We start from the raw sequence: 12,389 nt of genomic DNA, 5'->3' as shown, positions 1-12,389 counted from the left end.
TCTGGCAATACGTTGGTCTCTTCTTCCTCCTCTTGGGTTTTTCTGTCTTCTCCAGTCAGCCTCTTATTTCGTCTCTCCGTGTTTGGTGTCTCTCTCTCTTTACTGGCCCCACCCACTTAATCATTAGTTGACGGCAGAGAACTTCTGGTCTCGAACTGTGCTGCTGGAGCGCAATGCTATTCAAAATAAAGGGGTTCGCCCTGATATTCCACCCGCAATCTTTTGGATATATATTCCTGGTGAAGGATTAATTTAAGTGTCCTTCCAATATAAGATTTAGATCTATTCCGCCACATAATTTTTTCTATTTTCCAGTGCTAGAGAGCAATGTTCAGTTCCTAGCCGGAGCAGAGCATCTTCCATGTTGGATTTATCGGGACATGCCTCTGTGTCTGCACTGGATTGATCACAGAGGATAACTGATTTTATCATTTAAAGCTTTTCTTCTAGCAGATATCATTAGCGTATGATTTTATAGACTTTCTATGATTGTGAAGTAGTTGAGAACAAATTAGCAAGTTGTAACTATGTGTTACTTGTAAGAATATTGCATCTCTAGAAGGAAATAAATACTGTCCTTGAAATGGAGGTAACTTTAAAATAACATAGTTGCATGCATTTTCTACTGATTCTCATGCAACTGTAAGCACAAGATGGTAGACCCCTGAGCACTGGTGTAAATTCTACCAGAAATTCATTAATCTAGATTACACACACAAAAGCTACTCCCCAGCCAGAGAGGAAATCCCCAGGCACTTAAACATGCCATAATTACACCCATTCCTAGAAATAAAGTGTGGATTCTGGTATCATAACCATTATATAGACCTTTCTTGGGCCATAGCAGTGCTGCCAAGGTAATAGCGACTTTAGCTCTGACAAAATTTCCCACCATCTGATGACCAATGTCCTCCTCAGTGAACTTCAATCTGGATTTAGGCCCCAAATCAGTATTGAAACAAACCAACTAAACATAAAGGGTAATCTATGCAGGACCCTTGCTCAAGCTTATCATTGTGTGTTGATACTGCTCAATGTCTCTGCACATTAGACACCATAGAAAAATACGTAAACCAATCAGGGTTGGTAAAGCACAACTACTCACCTGTGAGGGTCTCAGGGTGCTGGGGTCGAGGGGCTGTGGCTCCATTGAGTGCTGGGGTCATCTGAAGATCCAGGTTTTGAGGTCCTTCCTGAACTGGGGCAATGTGGGAGATTGCCGGAGGTGGAGTATGAGAGTGTTCCAGGCTTTGGCTGCGAGGTAGGAGAAGGACTTTCCTCCCGTTATGGTCTTGTTGATATGAGGGCCGGTGGCCAGAGAGAGCTGGGATGTTCAGAGGTGTCTTTTAAAGACTGTGCACCACAGTGGACATTAACAGTTGAACGCTGGTATGGATCACTCCATTCCAACACAACTGAGTCCATAAAGTTGATATGGACCCATTCCTATCATAAACAGTCAGCATCTGTTGTGATGTACCACAAAGCTCTGCCTTGTCTCCTATCCTACTTGATGTCTACATATCACCCCTGACATCCATCCTGGCTTCCTATATGATCCCATACCTGATGTGGATGATGCCCAGCTCCTCCTAAAGATTAATGAAGCGTCTGTCAATTTAACTAAACTTTCACATTGCCATTCCAGAATCCAATGTTGGATGCAGTAGAACTTACTGTGCCTAGGGGATAAAAAAACTGAAAGCTTGCCGTTTAGTTCAGTAAGCCCATTCTCTGTCTCCCTCCCCTGGCCAAAGGCTTTGGTGTCATCCCAAACTCTGCTGAACCAAGCCAGTAATCTTGGAGTGATCTTCAACAGCGATCTCACATTCTCTTCAAAGATAAATGCAGTTTGCAAGTCACCCTTTTCCCACCTATTGCACTTGAAAGGAATTTTGCCATATTTACACTTCTCCCACAAAATTGCCATGATACAGGATTGCTGTAATGGTCTCTGCACAGGCCCTCTCAAACCATACCTCACCAATCTTCAATGAGAAAAGATGAAGGCTTCTCGCATGGCTCTGGGTCTGAGGTGCCGTTATCATATTACTCCTGCTCCCATATCTTTTCACAGGCTCCCGGTTAAATAAAGGACCTTCTTGAAAACTTTTGGAATTGTTCACAAGGCTCTACATGACCAAACTCCGAAATACATCTCCAGCCTTTTTGTGTCATACCATCCAAACCTCAGGTCACCTAAATTAAGGTATTGATTCAAATACAAACGATTTGGAGGCCTGTAACTTTATCACCAGGGCTCCTGCCCATGGAGCTACTTACCTACTAACCTGAAGCTTGAAAATGACTGCATAAAATGCAGGAGATCCCTGAAGATACACATCTTCATTCTGGCATTTGGGTAGAGGCTTGACCATAAGTAGTGATTGGCCGATATACACAATTCCTACCAGCCATATTCTTAAGAATGGACTTTTCTAAAGGGCCAGACTTACTCATAACTAAGGGCATTATTTAGAGTTTGGTGGACGGATTATTCCATCACAATATGATGGATATTGCATACACTTTATTATAAATGCCATAGGCTATAATGAAATTTCATGAGGTAGACAGGATAGCTCTGAGGTTTTGCCATCAGTGTTAATCCTACAATGGGATATTAGACAGCTTTTTCGGTTGGGCCTTATTCAGTCCTATACATTGTCTTATTCCGCTCACCCACAAGCTCCCACCTCAATGCTCTCAGGTCACTTAATGGGGCAGTTAGTAGCCCTTTAGAACTACAGTAAACAAAATAAATAATTAAACAGCTCATATTCTAAACACATTGAACATGTTAAACGTTGTTAAAAGGATAAAGCTGTATGGTTCTTTAATCCAAAAAAGTTAGTCCATATGTTACTTAGGGACATTTTGGCAAATAATCAATTTTGTTAGTATTTTGCAGTACGAAGCTCTGCATTTCATGGAGTATTGCGTACTGCTGTTCAAAACAAAATACCACATCATATTCTCGCATATCTCCATTGTTCAGTAGTTAGTGCCTTGAGCACTCAAAATCCTTATTCTGGAATTCTTGTCTCTCAGTTGTTGAGTATAATCATTAAATAACCCCCACCATTGGTCCTATGGACCTTTGTTGGTCAAAAAGGAGAGATGATAAGAAGCAATAATTTTCATCCAACACCATAAACTGTCAGGTCCAATTGGAGCTTTACAAGACTCAATAAATAGATTTGGAGTGAGTTTAAAGAGTGCTAGTAACAAATTAATCCAAATTAATTTTAATAATTTGGCAAGTATTAAGTTTAGTCACCATTATAACAGATTTAAATACTACATTATTCGATATTTCAAACAAGATAGAATACAAAATAGAATACAGAAATGCAGCAACCCTTTATCTAAATTAATGAGGCTTTAGGCATCAAGGGAAATTTCTTCAAGAGGCAAGGTGATGTGTCAGTTTTAGAAACCCAAATGAAGGGTTCAGATGAGAGAATAAAAATTATTAGGATGAAGCCTTAAAAAACAAGTGATGGAAATTAGCAAAAGCTGGAAAGTAGTCTCAGCTGAAAGTCAGCAGGTATCTCTAAGGTCTGCTTACTATGTTCTGCAGCAAGCCCTCCATACCTAATCTCTGAGTGCGAAAGCGAAGCTCCCTGAAAAAATGGAGCATCTCTGGAAGGGCTCTGATTGGTTCTCTCTTACTAATCTAAGGAACACACACTAATATTTTTCTAACAAACATCAATAGCAACCAATCTTACATTATCCGTTCCCACCAACCAATCAGTTTCCAGCAAACTCTGGGAGAAGGTAAACTCCTTCATTTCTCACGTCTTCCCAATGCACCATGGCATATTGTCCTCGGTTTGTTACTTTTATTAAATCTTGTGGTACAGACGGTTCTTCCTACGAATCATGTTTCTTGCCATCACCTCTCCTCCCAGTGAGAACCTCACTCTCAGTTGACTTATGCATAACATATGCCTATTCACTAGCTAACAGAACGTTTCTAGAGAAGTACATCTTCTGCAGTGGAAAGAGAAAAACATCTTGTGCAAAAAAAAAAAAGTTTAATTTGAAAACCAGGCCTCTTATTCCTAACGTGGAAAACCTAAATATAAGATGGCATCAGTTGTTAGGCTAACTTAAGTCAACACATTATGTTTGTGTGCTTTTAATGCCTAAATATGACTACCCACTATAAATTGTTTCATTATTTGTGTGTGGTTTATTCAGCATTGCAGTTTTACACTCTTCGGTTAAATGCGTTTAGATTGCAAATAAGGATATTCGCTACATCACTTACAGAAAGTATTCCATCATATTGTTCCACTGCACTCACAGATTTTCATACAGAATACTTAAGGATTCAGATAGCAACTCTGTAAGTTAGATCCTTTCCTGTTTGGTTAAAGGTGGCTGTGAATCTTTAGAATTGCCCAATACTATGGAACTGGCTACACTCTGAAATTTGTATACAATTCTTCATGTTTACCTTTTGGGATTTTCTGAAAAGCTCATTATATTATCAAGAATACAGTGGCACCCACTGTGGCCCACTGAAACTCTAAACAAGGCTTCTTACTAATTGTTTGCGATTTTGCAGAATTGTATTGCTGCAGTGTGAGTTGCTATCTAGCACTGCAGCCTCAAAGGGATCTAGACCTAACATTCTCTGGAAACTCGGTGAAGTTTGAGTGTCATATTCCTAGACTCTGAGGCAATAAGCACTACAAAAGTACTGAATCTACATGAAACAATAACTGTCCTGTGATAAATATTTTCTATTGAGCTGTACTACCAAACACCATTTGCTAATTTTGGTATGTTCACCTTTATCAAGTTCTTTACAGAGTAAAAGCATGAAGAGAAGAAATATGACACTTTGCAATGCACACGTTACAGCGCATGTCTTTACATCACATTTTCTACATTGCAAAATCCATTACAACGCATGTCGTTACAAAACATGTCAATACAACGCATATCCATTAAAATGCAATTACTATTCTAACTCCGCAACGGCGTTACTTTGGGAAATGCATTGTAATGGATTATGTGATGTAATGACATGCGTTGTAATGGATTTTGCGTCGTAAAACATTTGTTGTAATGACACGCATTGTAACGTGTGTGTTGTAAACGATGTTTCCCGAATAGAAGTTATTGTATGAAATTCAGGTTTATGCTATGCAATAACTTTAAAATGTAGAGTGAGATACTGTGTTGAGGAATCTTTCTGTGATTTTCAATACTGTACTTTTGATGAATTAAAAAAGCCAAAAAACCTTGAAGAGACTTGAAAAGAAAACACAATAAATATGTGGAAATGTGAGTATTTAAAAAAAAGCAGGGAATGCAATTGTATTGTACACTAAACGTTTTTCTTGAGTACCTCTTTTTTCATTTTTCACAGAATTTGAGAAATGGACCTGCAGTTAGGCAAGTTCTAGCCTTGATTCTTGCTTTTGGTAATTACATGAATGGGGGAAACCGAACACGGGGCCAAGCAGATGGTTTCACTTTGGATATCCTTCCAAAATTAAAGGACGTGAAAAGTGGAGTAAGTATGTGCTTTGTGTGGTCAGCATTTGACACAATTAATAATCTGGAGCATGAAATTAAGTTAATAAAAATGTTGAAATATGCTCATTAATTAAAGCTACTTGTGGTGGTTACCTTGAAAGTCTCCAGCATTTGATGCTTCAGGTACACACTCCATGTTGAATGCTAAGATGGTTATTTATTCGTATTTTAATTTGATTGTAGATGTACATTGGCAAACATAACTACATTTCCATCAGCCTTAACACTGCTCATCTGCAACAATTCTGTATAATAGTGATTGTGGTGAGAGGGATTAAGGTACACCCTTCAACTTCTGAATTAGTAAACAACGATTAGCTGAAATTATTGGATTGATATATTTCGAGGTAATATCCCTAAAATGTGAGGAATGCTCTGATAAACGTGCACATTGCTAGATGGAACCACAGAGGGAGTGGGTTTGATACTTCACTTGCAATGTTCTTAAATAATAATATATCCACAACCACTGTGGACCAGAAGTAGTGATTCGGAGAAGGTGTGTGTTTTTAGATGCAAGGTCTTAGGGCACTGGTTCGTTTTAGGAAGAATTTGTGACTCCTTATCCCGTTGAATAGAATGAGTTACATGTGATGGTATGGGATTCATGGACCCAGAGATCCTGTTATGATGGGCATAAGTTCAAGTTCAAGTTCAAAAAAAGCTTTATTCGGCTGCTATTTAAAACAGACATAAAACCACAGAGCATTTATATATAAATTGAATTACAAGTTCTTTACAAAAGTTTATAAAACACAATTCATTTACTAAAAAGGAAAATGAAACCAATTGCAGCCATTAGCATTCCAGAATAATTATTTTCCTGTTATAAAACACCGCTTTTAAAAATTGTGCTATTCTCCAGGCTATGTGTTCGTTTTCTCATAGCTGGAGTGCAAACATAGCTTGGCGACACTGTCTGAGCCCTACGTTTTTTGAAAATGTGGAATGATCCAAACTATCCTCTGTTCCAAATCAAATTTGCAAAACAACACTAAATGCATGGTAGATTGGTCAGAGATTTTGTCGCAAGGGCACAGAATTAAATCACGTGACCAGTCATTTAGTTTTGGGAAGGACAGGAGTCTATGTATGATTACCAGTCTAAACCTTGTTAAAAGAAATCTATCAAAAGTACCAGGTACAAATGATAAGTATGGCTCCATCCCCAGAGTGGTTTGTATTAGCAGGTGATGTATCACTGTAATTTTTTCTGAGATTTCCCCCACCAATCTATTTGCTTCTAGTAACTGGAGACCATCTTTCTTTATGGTCTTTCTTGGAATATCCGTCATAGTTGTATGGTTTAGGAAATATTCTGGGTGGCCCAGATCGTACATAAAATCGTGAACAAACTTGAGCCAGGGGATTGTGAGTGCCCCCTCTATTTTCAAAACATCTTTTAAAATTGCCCTCTTTAGCTTTGTTTGGTCCTTACGCCAGACTCTATGCCACAATAATATGGGCTCAATTTTCACAAGATTCGCAATGTATTGTTGCACTAACTCATCATGGCAAATGAAAGAAGAGGTACTAGGTGGTACGGAGAGAATGTGCATTAAGAAAATATTTTCAACTCTTTGTAACGGGGTGGAATCTGCGAAGTCCCAAACTCCGGCCCCGTAAATTGCCATAGACACGCATTTTGCTTTATATACAGTAACAATTCCGGGGGAGGTTTTCTTCCTAATTTTTAGCAAACAATACCAATACCGTTGTAGATCTAGAAAATGCAAATTTTTTAGGCAGATACAGCTGCCACCCATGCATCGTGCTGGTTAAAAAGTACACCTAAGTAGGATTTTTTTTTCTAGATGATAACCTTTCTCCATCAATATACATTTCACAGGTCCTCTAGGTCCCTTGCCTACATCTCACGACATAGGTCTTGGCTATGTTGGTTTTGAGACCTAGATCCCTAATAAACATACTAAAGCTATCCAGGGCACATTGGAGGCCGTTTTGGGTACTTGCCATCAATACTGCATCATCCGCATACAATAATGCGGGGATAGGGCGACCCTCTACCTGGGGATAATCTTTACCCTGGAGAAGGAGTGTGTCTTCAAGGCCGTTAATATAAAGATTAAAAAGAAAAGGGGCCAAGACACAACCTTGTCTGACCCCTCTCCTAACTGGGAATGCTTGAGTGCATTCACCCTTCTTGCCTAACCGGACATTTAAGGAAGCTCAGCTATACAGCCGCCTTAAGAACGTAATAATCTTTGGGTCAACCCCAATCATTTCAAGGACCTCCCACAGCCTATGAAGTTTGACTAAGTCGAACGCTGCGGTGAGGTCGACCAAGGCCAAGTATAAGCTACCTTTTTTTGCTCTTGTGTACTTGCCTATCAATAATGAGAGGTTGAGGGACTGCTCAATGGTACCAAGACCATCGCGAAATCCATATTGGAGATTGGATAGTATCTGTCTGTCCTCTGCCCACTCAGAAAGAGGATCAAGGATGACTCTCCCTACCACTTTAACAGTGGAATCCAGGAGGGAAATGGGTATATAACACCCTGGATCTTCACGATCTCCCTTTTTATAAATTGAAATTATTATAGATTGTGCCCAGGTCTGGGGAAGGGTTGATTTTATACTAGCATTGATAGCCTGGATTAATATAGGCCCCCATCAAGGAAACATTATGTTTAAACATATCGACCAGGTCCCCATCGGGTCCACGGTCTTTACCGCCCAAACCTTGTGCTAAAGCCCTTATCACTCCCTCCAAGGTAATTTCTAAGTCGGTTTGTTCAGCAATGTTGGTATTACCAACAATGGAGTACCCTGTAGGATTCTCCTGCTCATTATACAGCTTTGAGAAATGGGTAGTCCAATTTTCTTCAATGATAACTGTTTCCACAGAGTGGCCATTGCAAGAAGAAAGGAAGGGGGTCCTCAGAACCTTCCAGAAAACGATGTTATCTTTCTGCTGTGCGTCGCTGTGTAAAGAATCCCAGGCTTCATTTTGCAGGGTTCGTTTCCTATATTTTATTACCCCTTTATAATCTATTCCTGCTTGTCTTATTTTGGACAGTGATCTGGGTTGTGTATGCAATGCCTTTTTCAGGTTGGCATATGCCCTTGTACATTTAGCATTAAACCAGACACAGGATTTCACCTTATTACTAAATTGTATCATCAGAAAATTTGTAACCTCCCTCGTGATATCTATAAAGAAGTTCACAATGACCTCATCAGGGGCAGCCTCGCTCAGGCAGGTGTCCAGCATGAGCTTACATTTGCTTATAACTTTTTCAATTAACAAGTCTGCATCCACTTTATCCCACTTTAATGAATAGCCATTGGTTTTGCTTAATACTACATCGCCCATCATTCAAATAGGTTTCTCTGTCTTATTAAAGCTGAAGGGAGATAGTTTAAGTTTTAAAAGGAGGGGGAACCGATCACCTAGGGTTACCTCACCCACATCAAAGGATGAAGCCAAATGCGAGTGAGAGCGTGAGGTCTAAATGAAGTCAATGGTGGTAGCGTATCCTCTTCCATTGAAGGTGGGGGGCATGCTAGATGGTTTAGTTAATAATTCATTGGCTAATCCAAGATCCAATTTAAAAATGAGCTTGTTAAATAGGTTCCCCATCTTCAAGTGATTAAAGTGAATACTATTGTCTGCTTCATTAAGCAGGCCGCCCAAGCTTACATCCATATGACTGCATAGACCACAGTTAAAATCACCCAACAACAGAATCAACGTATCGTTGACTTTCCCGTTATATATTTTAGTGACAGCCTCCATAATAGTCTTAAACACTAGCTATAGCTAATTTTGGGTGGCATTATTATATACAATAATCAAGAAAATACAATACTTTACGTTGAAGGTTAGTTCTACTAGCTGGTAAAAAGTGCCCCCCTCATGGAACTACTTCAGGGTAGACTTTTTGAAATGTAAGTAGAAATACCATCCTTGGGTCTCCCTCCCAAACCCTTGACTGCCTGGTTGTGGTATGTCTTATATCCATTTATATGGATATGTTCTATTGCCCATGTCTCCTGCAGGCATAAAATATCCATGTTCTCAATAAAGGCTTCTCAAACTGCATTTTGTAGCTTGGTTCTTAAGCCAAAAATATTTTAGGATGCCACAGAAGTTGTATTGGGATCAATTAAGAATTGAGGTTTGGTAGGGGTCGATCTCACAACCATGTGGGGGTCCAAATTAGGGCTCAAGTTGCTCCAAAGAGACTGCTGAAACCCCGTGGTTACTCTTCCTGCTTACATGTTCCTCTAATACTCTCCGGGAATAAAGCCCCGACTGGAACCTCACTCAGGAATAAACCTATTTGCAGGGTAGGGTGCACGGTGCTGGTATCTCTTTGCGCTCCCCTGCTGCTTAAGGTCTCAAAGTGCAGCGCCAATCAATCAACCCCATCTAAACTGTAAATTGGGTCGTAAAAATTAAAAGTTGGAATAGCATAACTACGCAGAATTACAGATGTTGCTGGATACAAGGGTCTGTTGTGGAACAGAGGTGGGTTGATAGAAAAAACCTAAGGGCACCACACTTATACCCCTTTTACTGACCGGATGGTAGCTGGCCACTTCCAAAATGCTTCTAACCAAACCCGGGGACCTAAATGTGATCCCTACGCAGTCCCCGGCTACTGTTTTGGGAGAGCGACCAATCCAGGGAATCCGACGGACCATTTTAAATTCAGTGAACGGATCATTAGTGTAACCTGACTTATTAGACAATGCGTGGAGCGCCTTATTTTTCAAGGAGGACCAATGTTCAAATTCTCCATTTGGAAGTGTGGGTACGTTGGTTAAAACAATAGTATAGGGAGTGGCTCTGGGGGGAGATGTATGAACCTCGGCTCTGATATGTTACTACCATTCTGTCTTCCACCATTCAACCCGCTGACTCCCGGGCCAAGCTTACCTGTTTGGCCTGTGCATGGGCACGAGCAAGACATGCTTCCCCTCTGTTATCGCAACTGCCATTGACTAAGGGTGCTTGGTGGGACTGACGGGGGGCCGACTGCTAGGGACCGGTTTTCTACGCCCCCATGAAGATTAACTATTGGATTAGATATGGACCAGGTGTCTGGCATATGCATATAAGCTGAAGAACGCAAACCAGATACACCCTGAGAGTTATTATCCAAAGGCTCTCCTCTGGTGCTTGTCACTCCCGCCCCACCCCTATTCTGGTCGGGGATTTGCGAGGGCATGTGGGAATGTTGAACTGCCCCTTCTAGCCCCAGTAGCCTTTCTTCAATGGTGGACAGCTTTAGTACAGGTCTAATTAGGGCTAATACGGCCCCTCTAATTTTTCCTAGAATTCTGCTTGGTTAGTGATAATTAGCCCCCCATTTACAGGAGTATCAACTGTGAACTTAGGGGTCTCCTGTGATAAGGCCACAGTTACATTTTCCATTTCCACCCCTGTGGTTTTATGCCGAGGGAGCGATGTTCTATGTATGGTCTTCCCCTGCCCTCTCCTTTTTTTAGTTGGAGGGGCTGATCCTTTGCACTGACAGGTCTTCATTTTTTGGCCCCTCGTCTGGACATTTGGTTTAGTAGCTATTTTTGGGTGTAATAAGCCCTGTGAGTCTGATGACACAGACAGAGGGATCAACAATGCGTCTCTCTCTAGGGGCGGTGTTGGCAAGGGGGTCCCATCGAGGGTGGGAGTGTTGGATATTCCTACTGCAGTGTGGTTTGATAACTCTGGGACTTGATTTTGTGTTTGGGATACCCCGGGTAACAGCTCAAGTGATAATCTACGCTCCGTAAGAGCGATTTAATGCATCAGGCTGATTCTGCCCTCAAAAGGAAGGCATCCAAAGTCCCCACCACCCACTGCCCTGTTAAAGATTTTCGCTTATTCATCCCACCCCCCATTCAATGGTTGTTAACAATAAATCATGGACAGTTACCAAGTCTCTATTAATCCATTCGCCCTGTTTGCCCCAGGATAGGCAAGATGGTAGTGCCTAGTATGTGGCTAATAGAGCCAACGAGGAACAAAAAGAATAGAAAAAATAATATAAAACAAATATAGCAAAATGTCAAACCGTGGCCCAGCCCATTCTCCACCAGTCTCTAATGGGCTCAGATGGGTCCGCCCCTGGTCTGGGCTTCGTCCAGGCATCGTCCCGCGTGCATCCCGCGCCGCGAGAGGCAGCGCTTTATGCGCGATGGCCACGCCTCCCCCTCGCTTGCAGCAGCTGCAGATGTAGGTATTGCACTCTGGGGGTTGAAGTCCACCCCAGAATGTGGCAAGGCAGGTTGGCAAAGTGGCGTTGCCCTGGGAGCCTTAACCCTCCAAGGTTACCTCAGGGTTTTGTTGGCAGCGTCTCTTGGAACAGAGAGCAGACGGCAGCAGAAAACCAGCAAAAAAATCACCCCATGGTCATAAGAAGAAACCCATCACTCATTTAATAAGGACATCTTCAGTATTTTGAGAAATTCAGTAATGAGTATTGCTAAAAAGAGGCTCCTAAGTGTGTAATTGGGGTCAATGATATTCTATAGCACTATGTTGACGAAGAATGTGTTGGTTTAGCAGTGCTGACATAATTTAAATTTTTTCACCAGTTTTTATTTTTGTGTTGTTATACACACTGGGGTAGATTTACAAGGACTGGCTCATCCCAGCATATCAGCAGGGATGCACCAGGTAAGATGCGTCACGCAAGTTTACCTTTGCGCCACCACAGCTGAGCCACATTTACAATGTGGCGCATTGTGGCACAAGGATAAACAGATGTGTGACGCATCTGCTGGTGCAAGGGCGGCCCGTTGCTGGAGTTGTATCGCAAGCACAACGCAACTCCAGCAATGCTCAGGGGCTGCCC

General features: G+C 41.4%; 1 protein-coding gene across 1 annotated transcript in view; it reads left to right on the top strand.

Annotated features, from left to right (window-relative positions):
• LOC147708856 (uncharacterized) overlaps positions 1-12,389 on the top strand; it is a 632,993-nt gene that overhangs the window by 422,790 nt on the left and 197,814 nt on the right. The window contains exon 14 of the mRNA XM_086925786.1: positions 5,390-5,536. Within this exon, the coding sequence (XP_086781912.1) occupies positions 5,390-5,536 (147 nt within the window). The remainder of the gene's footprint in view (positions 1-5,389; positions 5,537-12,389) is intronic.

Source organism: Lissotriton vulgaris, chromosome 6, assembly GCF_964263255.1.
Source record: "Lissotriton vulgaris chromosome 6, aLisVul1.2, whole genome shotgun sequence".
Lineage (NCBI taxonomy): Eukaryota > Metazoa > Chordata > Amphibia > Caudata > Salamandridae > Lissotriton > Lissotriton vulgaris.
This window is presented reverse-complemented; position numbering and strand designations above follow the sequence as displayed.